Source organism: Opisthocomus hoazin, chromosome 3, assembly GCF_030867145.1.
Source record: "Opisthocomus hoazin isolate bOpiHoa1 chromosome 3, bOpiHoa1.hap1, whole genome shotgun sequence".
NCBI lineage: Eukaryota > Metazoa > Chordata > Aves > Opisthocomiformes > Opisthocomidae > Opisthocomus > Opisthocomus hoazin.
Genome location: NC_134416.1, coordinates 86,447,244 through 86,472,093, shown reverse-complemented (window position 1 = coordinate 86,472,093; position 24,850 = coordinate 86,447,244). Strand labels below are relative to the sequence as shown.

Sequence of the window (24,850 nt, the reverse complement as noted above, 5' to 3'; positions counted from 1 at the left end):
CTAATCTGCAATTTACTACAACAGTGTTGTATGTGCAAATACATACCTTGGGTAATGTGCGGCTATTTTTTAATTTATCCCAAATTCATATCTGGTGAAATAGAAGCATCCAGCAGATCAAGCTTTCTTCACTGTAGTCAAAATACAATTTCCTTAGGGAGTAAATCACTGGTTTTACACGTCTGTCTGGCTGTGGGTACCAGGTAATGTATGTTTGTAAAGTTACAGATGAACACACTACGCAGCAGTTGTTATAGAAAGAGTTGTGCTGCTTGTCTTACCAAGTACATCTTGTTTCTATCAGCTGGGTGATCTTCCCAGCTGGCAAGCAAGAGGACCAAATAGTGGCCAGTAGCTTGTTTGTCATCTCCTCGTGGTCTGTCCAAGCATTTTTCCTTGCTTCTTATCGTCAGCCAGCCGCTGGTTTGGTTTTAGCTTGAAATATTTCCCCCTTTTTCTGTCCCAGCAAAACTGACTCTTTCACCCTCTAGAAGTTACACTGGAGAATCCAGTTCCTGACATCTGCTAGACTTGTTTCTGTAAACTGCTCTGTATTTTGCCATCTGGATGTGTTTCTGATGAGGAGCCAATCCAAAAGCAGCAGCTTGCCTGGTTATTTATATCCCATGTGCAAACTCAGTTCTGGAGAGAATTCTGTTCATCTGCAGAGAGTTGCAGGAGTCATTATCTTATTCTAGTGATGCCCACCATGCGGATGCTTTGGGTTTTGTTTTGAGGAAGGTCCCTTGAACTATTATGCAGCCGAATGTTACGAATAGACATTTATGCCATTAAAGATGACACTGCAGACCCCTACTGCAGTATCATCTGTCTGGTTACCATCTTCTGAGGGTAAGGAAACACACTGCAGATGTCTCACACGGCTCTTCGTTAATTTGCTTTTAGAAAACGCAGTTGTTGTTGTGCATACGGAAACCTGAGACTGCAAGGTGCCTAAAGCAAGTTGAGTCACTTGTAAAAAGCCACCGTTCTTTGGGATGTACCGCTGCTGCTGATGTTCCAACATACTTCTTTCAGATGGCTTCACTGATCTTGTCTGGTTGCAAAGGATTGATGAGTAGAACCCATATTTGTACTGTTCCTCTGACGCTACAGCTTCCGCATGTTGTAACACAGAAGCCTGTCGGAGAAACCATCATTTCATCTGCTAGCAGTCCATGTGAAAACTCAAATGGATCTCCTATCATAAGCATTGTGTCAGCTGCCTTCTGCTAGCACTTAGGACATAGCTTCATTGCAGTAAGAGCTGTGGTGCTAATAGCTATGTTCAATTTATCTGTAATCTAGCTGTAGCTACTTAGGTGCTGGTAGCAGTATGGACTTCAGCATGGGCTGTTCTAGCCTGCCAGGTTTCTTACTTGGATGAAAGCCTTCAAATAAGTCAGTACCACCCCTTCATTACTGTTTTTGATGTCTAAATTATATGTACTCAAAATCTCAAAATGCCCAGGGTATGCCTTTCTGTGCTGCAATCACACTGTAATTGCAGAGCAGGTGTACTCTAAGATATGCTATATTACCTTGTTGCAAATTTCTTTAATTACGCTACAGAGCCTCATTTTTCATTAAGTTGTGGAAAGCAGTACCTGTTGGTGGCTCAGTTTTCCAGTTCTTGACCTAATATTACCTAGGAGTTCATGAAATGCTGTGCAGCAGTTCAGAAGAAAGAACAGGAGGAATATGTTTTGTTCATTTTTTCAATATTCTGATCAGCTTTCTGAATTTCTCCCTAACGTGCTGTACAATACTTCTCAAGTGTGGCAAGAAAAGCAATTATGTAGAAAGGGGATGAAAATGCGAGTCTTTCTAAAATACTAATGATAAGCTATCACAGTTCACTGACGCAGTGGCGATCTGTTTTGGTCTTTATTAGCTGGACAGTTGAGGGTGGTAGCATTTTTCTTCAGGGTGTCTACAGCCTTGTTTCCCATCTTTCTTCTTAGATTCTTTTCAAACACACACCTTTTGTTATATTTGTCAAGTTTTCTTGTTTTATCTCCTGTTTTCATGTATTCATCTTCTGCCAGGCTTGGTCTGCTTGCCCTGTGAAATCCATTATGCTGGGTTTCTTTGGATCTAACTGGAAATTTAGTTCTTTCCCCTTGTAGGAAGGCAGCCTCTTTCATTGATTTTTTTTTTCAGTCCTTCTATACAAAAAAATTACAGTCCATCTGCTCTTGGATTAGATTTTTGGTTTCTTTAGTTCAGTTCCTTCTCTTAATTATGATCGAGTTCTTCAGATTTTATTTCTCTGCCTTTCCATGTGTTTGCTGAATTCTTGGTTGTATGCTGCGTTTCTGAGTTGTGTTACTGTACTGTGATCTTTTTTGCTTAATGTGATTTGCAGCATTTTGATTAGCTCCTGCAATTCTATGTTTACAGATTTGACTTTGCATCCATTTTCCTCCCGAGTCTGTCCTCCTGCAGTTCACGTGTAGTAATGATCAATACAGAGTTCTCTTAAGGCTGATTTCAGCTTCTTCCTCAGTTTTACTTTCTTTCACCATCAGTAAGGGAGAATTCAGTTTTTATCTGTAGTTACTGGGTGTGGCAACTGTTACACCTCCAAAACGCTTCTATTTAGTAACTAGGGATTTTAGGTTTGATCCTGCATTCTTAAAGGAATATGTATATTTTTATTGTGTAACTTCAAAGGCTTGCCTGTCACAAATGAAGATTTACAATGCTCCTAGTCCAGTGCTTCTAACTGGAGATGAACCAGTGTCTTGAGCTGATCTGAATTTGAGTGCAAACAAGAAGCCCTAATATCATCTTCTCTGTGTCTAAAGTAGTCATAATCTAAAAGAATTCTAGTTGTACTTGCAAGACTGGATATAAAATAAAATCAATAGTGTTTGCTTGTGCTTTTTTTTGCCTCTTTTTCCTACTATTTTATTTGTCTTAATTATAGATGAACAAATTCTAAGTCTAGAAGGATCATTTCCTAGCCTAGCATGTTGGCCACTAGCCACGGAACAGTTGCTGTTAATGCTTTGCTACTGATCTAGCAGGTGATGAGCCAAGTTGTTTGAATTTGCCTGTCCCTCACTTTTCCACCTCTGTAATGATAGTAATGGTACTGGTTTGCTTCTAGTGTTTTGAGTTACTCCTTCAGTGTGTCATCAATGCTGGGTTTTGTTCCTGTTATATTAGTTTGTCTTGTAGCGCATGCCACAGAAGTTTTCCAGGCAACTCCTGTACTAAAAGGGATTTGTTTGGTCAACTACTGTAGCAGCACCTGATTTGGAGAGGTATTTGTAATATTTTTTTTTAAATTAAGCTTAACTTGTAATATCCACACCTCTTTCCCCCACTGATGATCACTTATTTTGTAGTCTTATGGAATGGAAGTGTGAAGGCTACAGTCAGAATATGAAATATCATGGGCGGACATCACAGACAAAAAGGGGTGCCTGATCCTTTCTAGGTAGTAATCTGTCAGAGTCAGATTTTGTGGATGGTACTGTTACAGCAGAACCCAGGCAGGGATTAGAGAGACCTAAAACTTCTGGAAGGAACTTTAAATCTCAAAGATTCAGAAACCTGATTTAATATTTTTCTTCCCACAGGCTTCAAGAGACTTATGAGTGTTTGAAACCAAGAAAAATTCATATTTAGCACTGAGCAAAGCAAAATAGTTACTTCAACCAGGTCGTATTCTGGCATTGGTCAAACCCCAAGCTCACAGCAGCAATGCTGGGTGTCATGCCACAGCTATTGAAACAATCCCAAAATTAGTGGAGCTCTGTATGAGCTGACACATCTACATTTTCCTCAGCTCTGTCTGAGACTTTCATCTACAGCAGCATTTCTTTTCTTAAAACTATGGTTTTCAGTCAGTTCAGATTTCAGGAGTGGATTCAGCCCTCGTTTTATACCTCTTTATCTCAGCTACTCACCATTGGCTTCCTTTACGGTCAGTAAAGACTAACAGGCACTTCCAAGGTGCGGTTCAGCCTGGTTTAGATGCTTACATTAGCCTGAGGTCAGTCATGCCCGAGACCTGCTCTTAACAGATAAGGAGGCCAACTCAGAGACAGGAGCCCATACTGTAAGTATTTGTATCAGATGAATCCTGCTCTGTTTGATTATCAAGAAAGTCTACATGATTGGAAGAATTTCAAGATGATGTAACATGTTTGGATACATAATCCACTACATCTGAAAATCTCTCCTTCCTTACAAGTCTAAAGGAAATATTGATTGTTGTTTATCCTAACACTATGCAAAGCAATTGGTTTGCTTGTTTCTAATTATTCAGATCTGAATTATTAGCAAAGCAAATTTCTGCCTATTGAATCCAAATATAATTGATGCACCAGAAAGCTTCTGCTCTAAGCTCCATTCCTGTAATGGCCTTTGCTTCCTAAAATCATCATGAAAATTATACTGGCCTTTGAAAGGAAGAAATCATGCAAAGCAAACCCCACTGCTTTTTAAGACAAAGGCCAAGGGCAACCTCAGAAAAAAGCGAGGTTAAGATTCAACTGGCTAGCACAGACTGGCGCTTAGCTTCAGTTGTCAGATGAGAAGAAAGGGCAGGACTTGTTTCTTTAGTCCAACACTTGATTTGAGCAGCAACACGACAAGTTATGCAAAGGAGACCGGTTCATTCTCTTATAGATGCAGGTTGGAAGAGTTCATCTGAGATGTTTTGGTCTTGGAGGGAGGGGTGGGAGGGACAGAAAGGTTACGCGTGCTGACTACACAAACACCTCTTTGGCTGGTTAATGGAGCTGCAGAAGCGCTTGGCACAGAGGCAGCAGCGAGCTTCACCTTCTCAGCTGGAGAAGCAGCCCACGATCACTGCCATCACGGAGCACAGCAGCTTTTTAAAGGAATAAAGACAAAACTGCCCTTGATCTCTAGAACGGAGGGGCAGGAAATCCTCCTGACCCTGTCAAGGCTTTACTGTTCTTAATGGGTCTGCCACAGAGAAAAGCTCTGCTTGAACCGCGGAGGGGTGCTGCTCTTGAGGGACGAGTTCAAAAACACCAGCTCAGAAACATTAGTAAAAATATTTCCCACTGTTTCTTCATCGGAGCTTGAAGGAAACAGCGTAATGCAGAGCACAGTGGCAAAATCTGTATGCTTATACCATAAAATACACATATGCTCATTTCTAGAAACTAGTGACTGAGAGTTTCTTGGAGAATGGATGAGTTTGTTAAAAAAACCGGTTTCTGCGATAAGTAGACCCCATAAAGAGGGCTTAATGCTTATTTCTAATCTCCTGGAAGATTGTACAAATGAACAAAATGAGGTTAATCACCAAGGAAAGCACCAGTGAAGTAATACATCTTTTGTTAAATATTAATTATATTTAGTTTTTCCCCAACACAGAATTTACAAGATTCTCATGAATCAAGGATTAATTCGGAGGTTTTTATTTATCCTCTGCTGTGAATGGATCCCTTTTCAGTGGAGAGTGAATGAATTTATTCTGTATCAGCTTTCTGCTTGTAAAGAAAATCCTTCATAAAAGAACAGGCAATCTTTGCCAGAGAAATCCAGACCAAGTGAAACATTTCATTGTTCAGGCTGTTAGATACTAAGGAGTTCTACATCTAAACGCTTGTGATTTTTTCCCACCTGATCCAGCAGTAGCATAGCAGCAGTTTATGCACTTAAACATACAAGGCTTGTTTGGGAGGAAGATTTGTATTAAAAGAAGGCAGCATGTTCCATAGTTTTAGTGTAACATCTGTTATTATCATTCAGTGCTGCTCTTAGCCCAGCATGCCCTTCCTCTAAATATCTTATTAATTAAACTGGCTTAGTAGGAAAATAATTAATACTTCAGGTTAGAAACTGAAAAAATTGTTTTAGTCTGAGCTTCAAACTGGAGGGGTTTTTTCTTCAGTCTTGAGCAGAAGCGGATTGCAACTAAAAAGGAGTATCTGAAAAGCCTATGGATATACAGTCTTCCAGAAATATACATTCTATCTTTGAAATTCTGATGGACTGCAAAAGCAGTCCATGACTTTGGGAAGTCTTGGTCAATACTTGAGTGTCTTCCCCAGCCATTGTTTTGGGACAGGCACTCCTGCACTCCTCCAAAATATGCTGCTAGCCCTCTTTAGCGCTCAGTCCCCCAGAAGTCCGAACTCCTATTCACAGAATTACTGTATTTCTTACCACTACTTTAATAGTGTGATGGGACTTCCTAGCCACGAAGTCAGTAGTAACGCTGCTACCTTGCACACCCAGGTGCTGACTAGGGAGGAGGGGGAGGTGATGAACCCAGGTGGGTGGGAGCAAATTTGTATGTAAAATGTGGATCTGTTACTTCACTATTTATGGTAAAGTACAGAAATAGCGTTATTTGCCCGTGTCTTTGTTTTGAGAGCAGTGCTGCTGTCTATATGCAAAAACTGCTGCTTTTTTTTTTTTTTTTTTTTTTTGCTGCTGTTCACCCCAACTTGCTTTCCCACTGAAGAACAAGCTCGGACAAACTGGGTGCTGTTCGCTGCTTGTGCTAACGGAAAATTACTCTTGCTCAGAGCTACTGGAAAAGGCGTTGGGTGTCACCCAATTCTTTCTAAAGTCAGTCAGGGTTTTAACAATTTCTTTGGTGGGAGAAAGCTCGGGAGTTAGCTGTGGCTTGTTTGGGCTTATTTTGGAGAGGGTGAGGGCAGCTATTCTTAAGGAGGGAGGAGAAAAAGTTGTAAATGCCGTGCTAGAACAAGGCCCCTTCAGTGCAGGGAAAAGGCAGGTTGTGGAGCAGTCTGCAACGTGACTCCACAGTCTGATTGTTGGGTATTTCTTTTCAAAAGCATATGAGAAACTTAGATATCTAAGTTTTATTTTATTATTATTTTATTGAAAGTCATTGGGGTGCCTAAAGGGTTTCTTCAAAGGAGGTTAAGGCACTTTAACAGCCACCCAAGGCTGTCATGTCAACAGCCTCAAAAACGAAACTGCACCACGCGGGTGGCTAATGGGTATGGGGTCTTGTGCCTCGGCAAAGGGACCTGCCATTAATGCTGTTCGACGCTGAAGTTCAGAGGGTGCGTTCAGGGGAGGCCAGGGCTTTGGTTAGCTACTGGCTGTATCCACTGGCCATCTTTGTCCTGAAGAATACATGTTCAAAACTGATTTTAAAAATGGGGGAACCTAAATTTATCCTATGGAAAAGAGTGACGCAGAACTGACCTTGTTCTTACTAAGCCATACGTATCTGACAGCAAGTAAGTTGCAATGAGTGCAGTGTGTCAGTATGAGCGTAGCTAATTCACCAAGTATGCATGCCCTCCTGGGAACAGCCAACATGCAGCAGCGCCAGGAAAGGCTACACCCTCATGTTTTCAGGGATGGAGAGAGGGTTTCGGAGCCTTTTTTGCTTTAAATCTGCCTTGGGCAGACTGGAGATTCCAAGTCCCGGTTCATTTGTGCGTGCATGCATCTGCGCTGGGTCTGGTAGGGGAGCATATGGCAGAAGCGATTCGCCCTTGACTGTGCCTCTTTTTTGGCAGGCACAGGCTTGTTCCTCGCAGAGCAGTTCCGCGCAGTTGCAGCCGTTCCTGCACATCACTTCTTGTGCCCCTTGCCTGCTGGCTTGCAGCTCTTTGCCTGAACGCATGTCCTTTGTGGTGTTGTGGTTAATTGGACATTGTTTTAATTACTGCTGAACTAAACAAACATGAAATTTCTATCTGTTGTTTTGCTGCCCTAGTGACCACGGTCTCCAAGCAGCCAGTAGTGGACTCAGGCTGTTCAGTCTGGGTGTAAATTGCAGTGGCTCTTTTGGAATTCCATTCATTTACACCTTTTTTTGGGGAAAAGACCCCTCCAGGGAGGAAAAGACTCCATTAAACAGCTCTTTTTTTGCACTGTCCCAAACGCCTTGAGCTGCTCCCACTGGAGTTAGAGGCAAACAAGCCTTGGCTTCAGGGCAGCAGAGGTGCCAGTCCAATTCTGTGGCGTGGGGACAGTCCGGGTCCACATCTTTCCCTGGTGTGATCCTTCACGTTGCCTCTTTTCTTACCTTTCCCTCTCCAACACTAACTGCCTTTTCTCCCTTTGCTGTCTCTAATTCTCCACAGCAATGCTTGGGTCGTGTGTTAGAATTAAGCAATGGGAGCGCAGACGTGCTGTCGGAGAGGTCAGTCCACAGCCATTTCTGTCAGTAACGGCCGCGCTACAGCAGCAGGCAGGTTCACTGGGCTGCCAGTAGCCTTTATTTTGGAACACTAATTTGCCACTGACCTGAAGAGGAGAAAAAGCATTTTTAAAATGCCTTAAAAGGTGTAGAACTTTTTAAAATAATCATTTCACTTCTATTTATATTGACCCTTCTCCTTTGCTTACAGCTTTGGAAAGAAAGATATCAATGAGGCAAAGCAGAGAGGAGCTTATAAAACGAGGAGTGCTGAAAGAAATTTTTGACAAAGGTAAGTGTTCTTCTTTTCACAACATTAAATTGACATCCCATATAGCTTTATGGCCAGATCTTACAATCTTGTAACATTAGGAACAGGGAATAAAGTGCTGAATTGCAGGACTGTGCAGAATAAGGTCTCCAAGCATGTCTTTTGATTTCATTGTGGGCTGGCCCTCTGTGTTGGATAAATGTAATAGTGATCTAGCAAATAAAACTGTAAACTAATCAGAAATGTAGAGCAGTAGAAATATAAATCACGTCAGCGTGCAGGAATCACTTGCTGCAAAACAGCAAGGCATCTAGACCCTGTGGGGGGATGGAGTGGGTCAGTGCCTGCATGTGTTATCATTGTCTGTGAGTCACTCTGGGATTAACTGTTGTGGAAAAGGGAAACATTTAAAGGTTTTGGATACTGGCAAGCACAGAACAGTGCACAGTCCCTTGAAACAGCTCAGAAGACATAATAATAATAACTCCTTGTTCAGGATAATTAATTTGTTGAGTTGGTAATGTATTATTTATGCAAAATGCCATTATTTTACAAACACCATTGTTTTACACTGGTAATGCAACACATATTGGACATCTATTGTGTAAGTGTCAATCTTTAACCGTAGCTTTTAGTTGTTCTGCTGCTTCCCTTGTCAATAAGTAAGGCAGTGAATTCAGCAAATTATATAAAGACATGCCAAAGTTGCCTCTTAATTTCAATAGAACTTATGCATGTGCTTTAAAGCCTCATTAATTCAAAGTCTAAAAATCTTTAACAATACCAGTATAAAACGTGTTAGAAGCCAGTAGAAGTTACAAGCTTTCACAGATAATCAGAAGTAGGGTCTACCTCATAAAGTCTGGAGCATTTAAATCTGCTACCTACTTTTTTAGTCTAGCTTATTGGGAATTTAAAATTTTACTAACCCAAACTGTTTATTTTTTTAAGGGGGAAAAAATATAAAAGCTGCAAAACCAAAGAAATATACTGCATATCATTAAATTCTACAGTTGTTACTTGTCACATAATTTAGATGCTGCTAGTGCTTTAGGTCAAACACCACCTGTGCTCTCACTATGGCCTGCTGCCTTGGAAGTCATCCTAGATGCAGCCTCAGGGTAGAAACACCACCAGGCAAAAGGTTTGTCCTTCTCACTGCTTTGGGTTTTCCATGTTTTGGAGCGTGCCTCAGGTGGGGTGCGCAGCCACGAGGCTGGCGTCCCCGGGGCCAGCCAGGCGCAGTGGAGGCTGTCACACCGAGCACGCCGCAGCCCCGGGGAGGCCAGGGCGTAGCTCCCCGTTCCATGTCCCAGCCAGCTCAGGAGTCAGCCTTCAGTCCCACTTCCATCCTGATGTGCTCTCCTTCATCCCTGCCTCGTGTCCCACACGTAGCTGCTTTCCGACCTGTCCCTACATTCACCTGAAGGCATCCCCAGGAAAAATCTTTTCTGTGCAGCCTGACCCTACCTTCCACGTTGAGACTTGGGGAGATTCCCCCTGCTTCGCTACCAAAGCTTTCTCCATTCGTTAAATAATGCTGTAGTTTGTAATCTTCTATGTCATCTTGTGAAGCAGATGCTAAGCTGTCTGGAGTTCTTCATCTGGAAAAAGAAATTAATTCGTCGTTATAGTCATTTTTCACCTTTTCATATCAGAAAAAGCTGCCATGAAACACAGTTTGCTTCTTCCTATTTCCAGTGCAAAAAGCAGACACATCGGACTTTTCCACTGTCAGGTGCCACTAAAAGGGAAACTACAATGCCAAACAGCTGGACTTCTTATTCAGTGTCCTACATTATTTCCTGCTGGCTGCAAACACAGGAAGCTAAGAATTGGTACCCCTCCTTGAAAGAAAGAGGTAGGGCAGAGGAGAAAGTGGTAATACACAAGTATAGTAGCAGTTATTGGGTAGCTCTGATGATAGAAGGATATGAGTAAAGCAAGATTTGTAAAGCAGAAGCAGTATTTCCTGCAGTGGTGTAGTAGTCCAAAAGTAATTCTAATAAAGGGTATTATATCTCACTGCGAACCTTAAGTGGAAGTAACATTTTCCTTGTAATTCCTGTGAGGTAATCTCTAATCCTTCGAGAAAACACAGCAGAGTTTAGCACTTTGTAGCGGAGGGCTTTATTTGATGACGGTAGCACCTTCCATGCCAAGAGGTTTCTTGCACAGGCAATAGGTGTAGCCACAATGGTAAATCTTGTTGTCTCCCTTTCCTAAGAGGAGGACAGAGCAGAGAGAATCAGCCTGTGACTGAGTAATTTTGCCCTTTTCTTTCTTAAAAAAATCCAGACAGATCAAAGGAAACTTAATACGGATAGATTGACCCAAGAACAAAAATTCTGGAGCTTGCAGTGTGCTTAGTATTGGTTTTGTCGTATGTTCTGTGTTGAAGAAAACCAGAATTAATGAGTTTGATTGCCTGCTGTATAAAATGACAGTCTGACCTGTTTGCTTCAGGATTTGCTGGCTTTTGAGAAGACCTTGTGTCATCCAGCAGGTGAAAGTTAGCCGAGCGCAGTAAGTCACCGTGCTCACACATGAGAGAGTCACTGCAGTCCAGCTGCTATATTTGGGAAACAAGAAATGCTTTTATCACTTCAGTGACCCCCACGCTTAAACTAGTCAAGTGAAACCACTCCACGCTGAACTGCAGAGAGCTCTTTTCTTGGCAAGGGCCAGACTAATGACCAAATCAGTTTCTGTCACCTTCCATTTCCAGGGTTCTGTGACTTGAGTCTTCTGAAAATGTAGGCAAAGGTTGCAATTTTTTCAAGCACTGTGTACTTTTGGAAAAATAGCAAGTTGAAGAAGTATCTGATGAGGCACCTGCTGTTCTAATAGTTTGTGGGCAGGCAGTGCCGAGAGGTTAAAAATACAGCTTCCACCTGCAACTCAGAATATCCCACAGCATTTAGAAGAACTCACATTTTTGCTATACCATTTCTCCCACACATAGATGAACAGCTTTGGTTTTCACGTGAAGGTGTAGCCATCCCAAAAGCACCTGTCTTTAGAATTGCCCACTGTTCCACGGTGCTTGTCAAAAATTAAATCCACTTGTAGTACTTTGATACCTCTTTTGTCTGAACGTAGATGAGATGGCCTGTAGTGAGAAATCGCTGAATATGAGCATGAACTGATTGCCTCAGAGGCAATGGTGCCGTGGTTCTGCGGGGAAGCATGAGCAGTCTTCATCTTTTATACTTTTGTATTTTTGTACTCTCTGTCTATAAAAAATGATGGATTTAGACCCAAATTTCAGGTTACCTAAATCCTGACAGGATTTGGTAGTGTTGCACCTATGTGCTAAGGCAGGTTTTGTGGCAGTATGTGAGCACGTTTGAAGAAGTGGCTTTGGTAGTGCAGCATGGAGGAAGGCATGGCAGTCACCGGAGAGCCAGCTGTGCTGCAGTTTCGATATGTTGAAAGGATTTGAACTCCTCCAGAAACAGGGAGGACATCCATATGTCAACCTGTCTCAAACTCCACAGGATCCCGTAAAATCAGGGGCCTGCTTGCAGACTGAAGTCTAGGAGGATTCTAGCCACTGTGCTAAGGTAGCCACCGAGGCTAGGAAATAGCCTTGGGGACAGGTCTCAGCCACATGCAAGAATACTCAGTTTTCCATCCCCTTGCCCCTGGGGGCCATGGCAGAGAAGAACATGAATTTTTCTCTGCCCTTCCTAGCCGTTGCCATTGAGAATGCTTGCCTGGACAGTCTTACGTGAGAGCAGGCAAGTACTGAAGGAGACAACCCAAAGCCAAATAAAACCCAGGATTTCGAACTTGCCTCATTGTTTTCACTTCTTTAGCCGTTTGTCTGTGGAAGGAGCGCGTGAGCGTGGCGCTTTTCAGACATGCAAGAAGTTTCCTAGTCCAATGTGTTCAGAGTGAAAAGACGCACAGAAAGCGTGGGCAGAGCTCCGATGTAAAGAAACAACTAAAGGACTGGTCTGTACCAGTCAGCGTGATGCACTGGGGGCTGCTTCACACCAGGCAATTTTTAAAAAGTACCTGAAAGTGGAAATGGCAGGTGAATTCAAGAGTACCAACTATACTTAGGGGCCACATGTTTTAAACCTACCATCTATGAATTTCTGGGCCTTCCCCCCATGCTGTTATTTTCACATGCTAAGGTAGTGAAAGCATCTGGGCAGAGTCCTCTGCATCAGAGAGTTTCCTCTGAGGTCCTGTTTCTTCAGCAACTTCAGGTGTGCGGAGCTTCCCAAGTAACAGAAGAGCAGCCTTCATGTGCTCCTGTTGCTGCAGAGGTCAAGCTACTCTCTCTGGTCCCCTCCAGATCCCGCCGATTCACACTCAGACAGCATTATCAAAGCTCATGCATTTAGGGAAAGTCGTTCTCCACTAAGTAGCAGCAGGCTCTATGAAACTGCAGCAAAGGATTTAGCAAGTGTGAGAACAAAAGATTACATATGTTACCGCTGTGCAAAATTAACTTTAAACTCATAGCCAGTGTCTGAAGACTAATCTAATTCATCCATGTATATGTAATAATTGCATTACCAAGATTCTTTTCATTTGTATGTCAGCTAACCAGAATAGCTTTTAGTACTTTAAAAATAATAAGTAATTTGCCTTTTATATCTGGTTGTCAAGCATGTCTCTGATCCAGGATTAATTCACACTAAGATATTCTTCACTCTACAAATTATTTTATCCACATCTTTGATGTGCTTGCTGTACTTGAGCAGCTTCCCATGTAGCTCTTCTCTAAGGGAGATCTGATTTAGGGTGTATATTTCAGTCATCATTCTGTGTCGTGTCTGATGATGTCAGTCAAATCCAAGGACAAGTTTTAGAGTCTAAATGAAGACTGGAGATATTCAGAAGGAAGATTAGAAGAGGTTGTGCTGTCAGTACAGAAAGCTGTCATGCTTGTTGTTGGGACCAAAAGTAAAAGCTGAAATTTTACTCATGTTTTGCTTTTTGTCAGTTGTAAACCTTCAACGGGTCACTTGAATGATATCTTCCTAAATCTTGCCGGATATATCTTGAGAAGTGCAAGGTGCACTGAAGACAGTAAGATTTCCAGGTGCTCAGCATGTTACAATAGGCATCCCACTTCATTATAAATGTGCAGACATCCCTCCAAAAACTGGATGTTACTGGTTTTATCATGCATGCTTTCTGTCTGCTCACAGTTATAATCAAATTCAGTCCTGCACTGAATTAATGAATATTGCTGGACACAATCACTACCTTTCATTCAAGAAACAGTTGCTCTGCGTAAGAAACAGTTACGCTCTTTCATGAAACCAGGTATCTGAGACAACAGCAGCCCCTGTCCCAAACACAGAATCACAGAATCACAGAATCACAGAATAGTAGGGGTTGGAAGGGACCTCTGTGGGTCATCTAGTCCAACCCCCCTGCCGAAGCAGGGTCACCTACAGCAGGCTGCACAGGACCTTGTCCAGGCGGGTCTTGAATATCTCCAGAGAAGGAGACTCCACAACCTCCCTTGGCAGCCTGTTCCAGTGCTCCGTCACCCTCAGAGGGAAGAAGTTCTTCCTCATGTTCAGACGGAACTTCCTGTGCCTCAGTTTGTGCCCATTGCCCCTTGTCCTGTCACTGGGCACCACTGAAAAGAGCTTGGCCCCATCCTCCTGACACCCACCCTTCAGATATTTGTAGGCATTTATAAGGTCCCCTCGCAGCCTTCTCTTCTTCAGGCTGAACAAGCCCAGTTCCCTCAACCTCTCCTCGTAGGGGAGATGCTCCAGTCCCCTCACCATCCTTGTAGCCCTCCGCTGGACTCTCTCCAGTAGCTCCTCATCTTTCTTGAACTGGGGAGCCCAGAACTGGACACAGTACTCCAGATGAGGCCTCACCAGGGCAGTGTAGAGGGGAAGGAGAACCTCCCTCGACCTGCTGGCCACACTCTTCTTGATGCACCCCAGGATCCCATTGGCTTTCTTGGCAGCCAGGGCACACTGCTGGCTCATGGTTAACCTGTCATCCACCAGGACACCCAGGTCCCTCTCCGCAGAGCTGCTCTCCAGCAGGTCCACCCCAAGCCTGTACTGGTGCATGAGGTTGTTCCTCCCCAGGTGCAGGACCCTGCACTTGCCCTTGTTGAACCTCATCAGGTTCCTCTCTGCCCAGCTTTCCAGCCTATCCAGGTCACGCTGAATGGCAGCACAGCCTTCCGGTGTGTCTACCACACCTCCCAGTTTGGTGTCGCCTGTAAAGGTGTGTGTTTACAAGAGATGGGGGGGGGGAACACGACACACAGAGCAAGAACAGAATACAGAGGATTTCCACCCAAACAGCTCAGTCAAAAAACATTCAGCTTAAATACCGGCTGAGCTGTTGTTTGATTTTTGCTGCCTAGGGAAATAAATGGGTTTGTATTGAATGACCACAGCAGTTAGAAGGAGACCGTGCTGCGAACAATTGGCCAAAACCCTCAGTTTTGATTAATGTTGCCACCTTTTAGCCAGCTCAGTTGATTACTCTGAAAGCTGTGGGTCGCATTTCAGTCTAGTATGATGTGGCTGTGTACTGTAATAGCTCTCTAGGTCTTCAAGAAACCTCCAACAAAAACAAGAAAGTCAAGACCTTGGTATTTCTGATAATTCCAAAATAAGCAGGAGACCATCTTCACTCGCTGTAGAGAAGGTTTAAAAGGCAGAAACAGAATTCCGAATACTTATCAGCTGACGTACTTTCAGACTTGTTAATTGCTGTGTCCTGACGCTTCAGTAAGACTTGCTTTTCTTCTCTCTTTTCAATATTGTTTTCCAAAGTGTTATGCACATCTTAGCCCTGTGAGGGGAAAATGTGTGCTCACTTGAATGCTGTACATCTCTGCTTGGTGCATTGAGCAGTAATATGGCTGATCAGAGGTGCCCAAAAATAAAGAACCAGATCCTAAAATCCTGAGTTAGACCTAAAAAAATCATTTAAATGCATAGTAAAATTAGGCACCATTTATTTGACTGCTGGTTTTTAGCCTTACAGGCCACATTCCAGTTATATTTTCAGGCTTCCACTCATAACCGTAGCTGCCAAACACTTTCCTTTATAAAATTGTAATTGAGATATCCATGTAGTCATTGCCTCCAGGTACCAGAGTGCTGTGCGTAGCAAGTTCTGAGATAAAAATCGTGCAGGTTGACACCATAGAGAATGATCTGATCCCTCGCTTCTGTTCTTTATAATTTCTAATGTCAAGTGGCGTTTGATGGGAAAGAAACTACCAGCTGCTGTTACAGAAATTTTCCTCAGATAGAGGAGATATTATTAATAACTTTAAAAACAGACTTTCTCATCTGCTGTATCCCAGTATCAAGACCTTACATCAAGTGGCTATAAAAGTTATTCTCTCCCTTACTTAAAGTCTTGGGAGCTGTAATGGTTTTATTTGTGTGTAAAATAGGGACATACTTCTGTGATTTTTCTTGTGTCCCTTACAGCATAAAAATTGGTGTAAGGGAAGAGAGTAATTCTTGCTGTTACTATTAAAATATTATAAATTATATATTGTGTATATTAGTATTCTTTGAGGAAACTCTGTAGCTTCAATTCTAGCCCATTCTCATTCCTGACTTCCCAGCTTCCACAGAGGGAAAACAGATTTTATGGCCCTGGATGGGGCTACATGGCCCCATCGATGGAGGATGGTCAGAAACATCCAGCTTAGACCATGGATCGTAATGACCATCCTGCGGTAAGCAAAGGGTCAGCATAGATATTTGACATATCTTTCCCAAATCTTAATAACCCCTTAAGGCAAGTGGAATGCTGTCAGACTTCTGTGAAACTGTTGTGGGCAGAACATCACAGTCAGACATGTCCAAAAATTGCCCTGCACAAGTTGTATTTTTGAGATACAAACCATATTGGTTTTGATCCTTATCCCTGTGCCTTCTGAGTGCATATAAGATCTCAGTTCAGATTCCTCATCTGCAAGCAAGCTAATAGAGATAGCAGATTTCATTTAAAATTCTTTCTGCATCTTATTTATGTGTCTTCTGTTGTTATTCTGCTTTCCTCCAATTATGAACAGATGGGGAACTTTCCATACCAAATGAAGAAGGAGCTTTGGAGAATGGACAGCCTCTGGGCTCTGCGCAAGTGCTGAGCTCCAGCCAGGTATCCCTGCCAGCCCTAGCAGAACTGGAGTCAGGTCCAGCATCTGGGGAACCCTGCTCATACGAGGTGCTCCCAACCACAGAGATTATGGATGGGACAGGTAACATCTTGTTTACGTTGTGATGTAACTCTAAGCTGTTTGAAACAAGTTTCTGACTTCTAACATTTGGTTTCTAGCCCTGAGAAATCCGTGTTGAAGACCAGGGTCTTCTGATGGAGAAGGAGGTGACAGCATACAGATTGTGACTGGAAGCTCCATGAGAAATTTTGACTGACTTGGTGTGGAAGTAACCTTTACTTCTACACAAGTAGCCTGCACTTTGTCAACATTTAAGAGTATTTCTAACTCTCCAGCTACATCTCAGCTGTACCAATGAACTCTAGAGCAGAGGGCTGATAACATTTTTAAACCCTAGGGTACAACATCACGCCCTTTCCCTGCTGTGTGGTGTTGGGTGACGTTCACGCCACGCAGCTTTCAGTGGCTAGCACAGCCAGCTGTCCTGCCCTTGGTGAGGCTCTCTGTGCTTCTTCTCCAGCCCATGCAGAGAGACGGCAACACTGCCTGTCTAGGTTAGCTTCTCTTTCTGCATCACTTAATGATGTGGACAAAGGTCAAGTGAGGAAAAGTGACTGGTGGAAGTGTTCATCCATGATCCTGCACAGCTGTGCGGCCTCTTTGAAATGGAGTAGGCCCTGTGAGGTGCTTTTACGTTTATAGGAGAAGTTTAGAGACCACTTGCTAACATATCTGGTCCTGAGCAAGCTGTGGTGACAGACCATCTAAGCTGTGACATTTTAAGGCTCTTGATTTGTGTTTCAAGATGTAGGAATATGTCCCAGCCTGGCATGAGGGAGCTGGCTTCTATCAGAGGTAATGGGAAATTCGGCTGTTGTGTAAATGTGTGTTACTCTTTGTCTTTTTCTCTCTTTCTTTCTTTCCTCCTTTCTATGTTCTACGATGTTTGAGAGAAATCTATGAGTCGTTCTTAATCTGCATTGCTGCGCTGCTTTTCTTGTCTTAGTACGGCTGTATCCGCTGCTGCTTTGCTCGTAACGTTGTTGCGTCTATGATGTGGTTGTGTCCTCCAGTGTCTGAAGAGAGCCCCACATCCAATGAATCCGGCGTCCTTCTGTCCCAAGATCCTACAGCTAAGCCAGTCCTGCTACTTCCCCCCAAAAAATCTGCCGCTTTCCCTGGAGACCATGAGGACACCCCAGTGAAACAGTTGTCCCTCCTCAAACAGCCCCCTGCCTTGCCTCCTAAACCCATTGCCAGGATTGCCAGCCACTTAACTGGTAAGTAGGTGTTCCTGGACCCTCAGCACCAGTGTTTCCCTCGTAGGGAAAACCTGCCCTTACAGCAAGGTTCTCGATGCCCTTCCTCCTTCTGTAGCGCTGTTTGCACATGTTGTTGTATGTACTGGTGAAGTATCTGTGTTGTACCTAGGGCAGGGATCACGAAGCATTTTCAGACTATACCTTCATCAAGGTTGCTTCAGGGCACTTCCCGTCTCAGCTACAATTACTTAAGACCGCCGCTGCATTTCCTAACCCTCCTCGCTCTTACTCATCAAGACTTGCCATCACCACAAAAACAGCAGGATGTGCTTTGATGGGAAAGGAAGTGTCAGGAAAATACTAGGATATCTCTAAATGTCTTTAATGAGAAAAGGGGTGAGGACTGAGGGGAAAGAGAGAGTTTTGCATTCTCCTTTTGCCCTTTGCTGCTTCCCTCCTCAACTGCCTTCTGGATGGGTCCCCCTGCACACACCCTATGTCTTTCCATATATTTGTCTTGTACTTGGCTCCATAATCCTTACACAGGCCATTCTGTCCCATGGCTTCTTGCCATTTTGCTTCCCTGCTCACACTGCCTGGCTAACTGCTCCCCCTTTCCACTCCTGCTCTGACTGCTCCCCTCCCACTCATGAGTCTGGATGATGGTGGGCAGCTCCAGTTCCAAATGACCAGGATTTTGGTGTCCTGCAGTTTGTGCTGCAGTTTGTCTCTCTGTGCATGGCAGCTAGGCAACAGTAGACAATACAGGCTCCTTTTTTTGTGTCCCAGATGTTTTCACAAGTCAGGCTTTTTGGGATTTGGAGCTCTAGGTACATGTGGAAGGAGGATTGGTGGGTCTCCTCTCTCCGGTCTGTCGTGTAGACCACTGAAGCAAATGATGGCTACATTTGCACAGACGAAAAAGGGTTCCCTAGATGCTTGCCTGCACCTTCTGAACAGTCTGCTCATAATTGCAGCTACAGCCCAGGAGGCAGCACCTCAAAATCCTGAGTTCAACACAAGGTGTGGTGCATCTCTGTACTGGGGCAGCTACTGGTCTTCTCACTGGTTTGATATTCTTTTGTTGATGCTGCCCTGATCTTTTCAGGGCTGATGTGAGAATTGCTCAGTCCACATTAGTACATTCTAGATGGTGGGCTTTTTTCCTGGCAGTTAATACTTGTTTTATTCAGGTTAAGATATATATTGGGAAAGAGCTCATTAGGAAAGAGGGTGTCCTGGTTTCCTCTCCTATCTCTACGTAGTCTCTTCATGTTTCTGTGTGGATGACCACACATTTTTGTTCTGTATAGTTTTGTTCATTTTATGTGAAACCTCTTTACTTTCTTGCCTGCCAAAATCTACACACAATGGTTAATATTGTGCCTTGTACTACAAACTGAATGGGCAGTTCTGCAGTCTGGAAAGCTGGGCAGCAGTGTAATGGCTTCAGGTGAGGACAAAACCAGCTTCCTATGATCTCCCGTAACACTCTGTCCCAATTACAAGAAGCTGCTCAAAAATGAGGCCAACACAGAAGAAATAAAAAAATAGGAATAGCGCAGGAAAAAAATCGGGCACTAAATGTCCTTCATTTGTAAGAGATAGCAGAAGAGTCAGAGGATGAGGGCTTCTGGTGTGAGTTTTTTTGCAGCTGGAAGTTTTGTGTGAAGTAGAATCGGGCTCAAGCTCTCAGCGTAAGTCAAGTGCTTGATCGTGACAACTTTGCAATGAAAGCAAAACAGAACTGTGACTTCTCTTACTTTGTGGTGGCCTTTAGTGGTCTCTCATCCAGTTCTAAGTAAACTCTTGTATGTGCATATAGACAGACTCTTGTAGGTGCATATATAGAAGCCTCAGGGAAAATGAAGAGAGATTAAGGTTTAGTCATAGGGCCCTAATTTAATTGTCAGTTATTCCTGGTAGAACTGAAAGCCTCATTTATACACACTTTATAAATTAAAGTATTAAACTTATTCTTAGGGGTCTATTTACTGTGGTGGTCTAAAGGATATACATGTTGTTCAATTCCTTGTGTTCTCCACTGGTAATTATTTTAGCCATGTATAATCTTTAGAAATGAGCAATCAATCCTAATGAAGCACCTTCATCAGTGAGAAGCAGAATTAATGCTATTCTTTTAGTAATTACTCCAGAGGCATCCTCAGCTTGTGTGTGAGAACACAAGTAAAATCTGAATTCTGACATTCGAAGTGAAGACTTTTCTGTTCTTGTTGCATACCCATTTTCCCACTGAAGATTTTATGAGAAGGTTGAAGGATAAATGAAGACATGCTAGGCATGGCTAATGGAGAGTGACAGTGGTTTAATGGTCTGATAGCTCTGTTCAAGAAGATTCTGAGGGGAGATGTGATCCTGTGAAGGATTCTCGTACACATTTGAAAATGCAGAAGTGCCTCAACTTCTGTCTTAAGATATATGTATGTATGTGTATGTATGTATATTTATTTAATAGAAACATCTTTTATACAAACATATATTATAAAATCACTACAGGCGTGGTCAGCAGAAAGAAAAAAAAAGAACGGAGAAATATTTTAGATAACAAAACTTGAGGAAAGAAAAGCTTCCTTTGAGTGTGACCACCTTCTTGCTGTGAACATATCCCAAAGTTCTTCAATCAAGGCATGAAGACTGACTTGCAGGATTTGGCAAAGGACTTAATACAGGTTTTAGAAATGGAAAAGAAACATTCCTCACTTCTGAAAGCATTTGTGAACTATCTCAAACAACTATTTGCCTGTGCCAAGACAAAGATTGGTCTTTCCCTTGATAAGAGATGCACATAAAAGAGCAGGCCGAAAATAAACATGTAAGACCACATTTAATTTTGGGGAGAATGAAAAGAAAAAATCCATTTTAAAGGTGACAGGAAGAGAGAATTGCCTCTAGCAAATATAAATCACACAACATTGGCGTGCTGCTTCTCAAGGCTGAGGTTCTGTGGGGACAGGGCAGTGCAGGAGCAAGGACAGAGCCAGGAGCAGACTGCAGAGCAGCCGCTGGGAGCGGTGCCACCGCCACCGCAGAAGGTGCTCCCTGCTTTGCTTCACACCATCTCCCATGCTTTTGATGATGCTGCCTCCACAGGGAATGTCCCTGTCCCAGCACTGGGTGTGGAAGTGCCCACGCAGCCCTAGAAGACAGGTAACCCTAGGAGAAGAACATGATCCTTAACTGTTTTAATACCGTTCTGTCACTGCTCTGCATTTGCCGTTGGCCAGTCACCCCCTGATGAGCCTTCTACTAGTTTTCAGATATGATTATTGCTAGACAACATTCGTGGACCGAATTTCTTTCATCATTTTAATTCTCCAGTATCCACATGCAGAATCCAGGCATTTAGGACAACACTTGCAGCCCCCTTCATTGAAAATGTAGGAGGAGCTGAATTAATCACCTGGGATCAAATTTAATTGGACTGCTGGGGTAAAGTCCCCAGATTATCATAAAATCGTTAATGGCCAAAAGTGACAAGACTGGTCGTATCTGATTTGATAGACAACATACCCCAGTGGTGTAAAGCTCCTTTTGATCTTGATTCATTAAGCTGTTATTTCTCACCAGCTCATATAATGTTTTCCAAAATTAATTGGATATTTTCCATTCAAGCAACTGAATCGCCAGTAACCCGTGAAGTCCCCTAAAACATCAGAGAGCAAAATACGTGCCACTAAGCTGGGATCTCAGCAACAACCGAGTGTATTTGAGCCCAAATTTAGCCTAATATTAGAGTAGGCTGTAGCCTTGGTTATATCTGGCCACTCGGCTGTTTTATTGAAGCTTTGAAAAACCTTTTGCATTCTCTTGCTTTCTTCATTCAAGATTTTGAGTAGAGGCATAGCACATTTTTAGTTCTGAGATTGTGGTTTCTTGTTATGTCTCTGTAAAGTAAGAACGAATTTGTAATTAGAGGCAAACATTTAACAGGGCAGGAAATGCTACAAGTCCCCAAAAGTTACTTCTCATAATGCAGACAAGCCAAGGATGAGGTTTGAGAACATGGATGCCTGGTGTCCTGCTGCATTGCCACAACGCAGCTGGTTGTTAGTTACAGCATTACAAAAGTACTTAGAGCTACAATTTATCTAATAAATATTCTCTGCAGTATTTTATAACACAGCAGTCACGTGTGTCTCAGAAGGCTCCTCTGTAGATGAGCCCAAGACATTATCCACAAGCTTCCTTCTCTGTGACGTTACCTCCTGCTGCCTGCTCTGGCAGGCTGTGTTCACAAAGACAGGTTACGTTCATGTGGGGACAACGAACAATTCTCTTTTCACTGCGTGCTTGAGGGAGAAGCAGCAGAGCAAAAGCAGCTCTCCTCCACCAGCACTCCCACGGGAAACTGGACCCTGATGCAGCTGCTCTCTCCACACTTCTCTGCCTGCCCCTACCTGGAGGGGAGTACCTAGCACATTCAGGCAGGGCTGTACTTTTCAACCCTTAGGCTAAGCATGCTTTGCTTGTGTTCTCCAAATTCAACCTGAAACTGGGATGCAGACATGGTGTAGAAGAACAGCAAAGAATTTCGATCTCAAATCTTCCCTGAAGACATGGCTGCAGATCTTGCTGTAGTCAGCAGGAGATGCATGGCAGATCTTTCAGAACAGTTTTTAACTTGTCTTTCTGGATCTGCTCAAAAAACCTCATTGAAAGAAGAAAAGAGACTCCCACTGTTCAGACAAGTGATTCCCGGAGAGAAGACCTGAAAAATTAAAATGTACTTGTTCAAATGCTACCAGCAAATATCAGGCACATCACCTCATTTCCCCCATGGAGCTCCCTCAACAGGCCACGCTGGGTTTTGCATGGGTTTTTTTGCACATTGCTTTATGGAATTAATTACTTGGATGGAATTTAAAGACTAGCTCATTAGCTTTGAGACGCGTTCCATTATTTGTATATAGTACAGCAAAGGTCATGGTATAAGGTCATTCAGCTGAGAAGGAACCTGAGCAAGTCTCTAGTCCAACCTCCTGCTCAAAGCAGGGCCAACTACGGGATCGGAGCAGGTAGCTCAGGGCTTTGTGCAGCCAGGTCTTGAAAACCTCGAAGGATGCCAACTGCACAACCTGTCTGGGCAAACCTGTTCCACCGTTTGGCTCTTCTCGTGGGGGAAAATGTTTTCCTTACAGTCCAGTCCAGAGCCTCTTTTGTCTCCTCCTCCTGCCATACACAACTGTGAAGACCCTGGCTCCATGTCATCGATAACCAGTAGGTTATCAGTACCACCTTATAGATAACTCATAGGTACTGGAGGGCTGCTGTCAGGTCCTTCCCCACAAGCTATCTTTTCTCCAAGCTGAACAGCCACCAGTCCCTCATCTTCTTCTCACAGGTCAGGTGCTCCAGCCCTTAAACGTCATGATGGCCCTCTGCTCAACTCATTTTAGGTTTTTGATGTCTTTCCTGTGGGGACCCAGAGCTTGCCACAGTGATGTAAATACAATCCACGGAGTGCTGAATAGATGGGGAATAATCCCTTATCTCCTGGCTGTGCTTTTACTCGTACAACCCAGGAGAGTGTTGGCCTTCCTTGCTGTCGGGGTACAATGCTGGCTCCCATTTGGCATCACAAGGAGTCAAGAAAGAGCTTTTCTTCCACTAAGAGCACAGCAAACATAGCATAGGCTGCTCTGCCACAAGCCCAGGATTCCCAGGCATGCCCTCTTACTCTATGCAGCAGTTGTGCTGGGGGAGGTTTTGAGGATATTCATGGGCTTTTCTAGCAGCCCTGCTGGAGCAATGTTTGCTGCCATGCACCCAGAACTTCCTAGCACTCTGTCTGCGACGGGTGTCCCTGCAACATGTGCTGGCCAACGCTCCAGTCATGTTCAGTGGCTGGGAAGCGTCAGGTTTGGTGTAGTTAGTGTACAGCTGAAGTGCACCACAAACACATCAGAAGAACCATACATGGGCAGAGTTTTTGTGCGGCGACTAGAAGTATATTTATCTGTCTCCTGAAAAACTCGAGAGGAAATGCAGCAACTGTAGGTACTAGCAAAATGATCTATGTGGAAGGGGTGAGGGCTGACCTGTTTGTCATAGATCTGATGTGCAGCAAATATTGTGGCATCCACAGCTATCTTTTAAGTAATTTATTGTCATCAGCAGTGGGATGGTTTCTATGTCTAACATCTCTTTCATCAATTCTGGCACAGTCATTACGTAACCATGCACAGTGCTGAGTGGTCACATCCCTGCTGGGAACCAGCATCTTGCAAAATTGCTCATTATTCTCTTGAGCATGAAGAACCTCAGCCAAAAGAGATTTATCAGACTTGCACACTTGGCTTCACACAGGTTACTTCTCTTCTGTCACGTGAGTGCTTTTGGCAGTGTTTTAATACTCTGGTAATGTTCCGCTGAGAAGACACTTATCACAGATTTCTTGATCATGTTTCCACTGTCCAGCTTCTTATTCTTCTGCAGATGTCCGTGTCTGATGGAGATTCCATACTGGAGACGATAACTGTTTCCACCCCTGGTTCATACATCACGTACATTGTGAAATTAAAACAAAGAGAGGAAAGAACTGTAAATTGCAGTCAGCTCACACTTACACGCAGGGACAAGTTGTTCTCTGGTTTACTCCAGATGATGGTAGCGTAGTTTCCAACAGTGTGCCTGAAGCCATGGGTTTGAACAAGGCCCCATTTGTTCAGCACACTCACTGATCTGACCACGCAGTAAAACTTGCAGTACAAGGTCTCTGTTACTGAGGTCAGTGAAGATGTACTGATACGTGTCCGAGCGGATGGATCAAACTCTCCTCCCATTGCAGTCATTCTCCTTTTAGCCACTTTTTTTTAACAGACAAGTAGAATTCTCCCAAAGGTGAAGGGCAGACAGGTAGATTTAATACCTCTGGTTCATTTTCAAGGCGTTATTTAGGTATTAGGGCCATATTCAGACAGGCTCAAGAACTGGGGTGAAACAGAGCTGGTTTGAATAAAACCTTACATTAAAAATAATGGACAAGATTTTTGGCAGGTTCCAGGGGAGTCACCCAGCACTGATACCAC

At 43.4% G+C, this 24,850-nt stretch overlaps 1 protein-coding gene across 10 annotated transcripts in view; it reads left to right on the top strand.

Annotated features, from left to right (window-relative positions):
• The window catches only part of PHACTR1 (phosphatase and actin regulator 1), a 413,139-nt gene that overhangs the window by 324,050 nt on the left and 64,239 nt on the right, over positions 1-24,850 (top strand). For 9 of the 10 annotated variants that reach the window (XM_075416933.1, XM_075416934.1, XM_075416935.1 and 6 more), the window contains 3 exons: positions 8,334-8,414; positions 16,435-16,620; positions 17,613-17,819. In XM_075416933.1, the coding sequence (XP_075273048.1) occupies positions 8,334-8,414; positions 16,435-16,620; positions 17,613-17,819 (474 nt within the window). The remainder of the gene's footprint in view (positions 1-8,333; positions 8,415-16,434; positions 16,621-17,612; positions 17,820-24,850) is intronic. The other variant, XM_075416938.1, reaches the window with a different exon arrangement.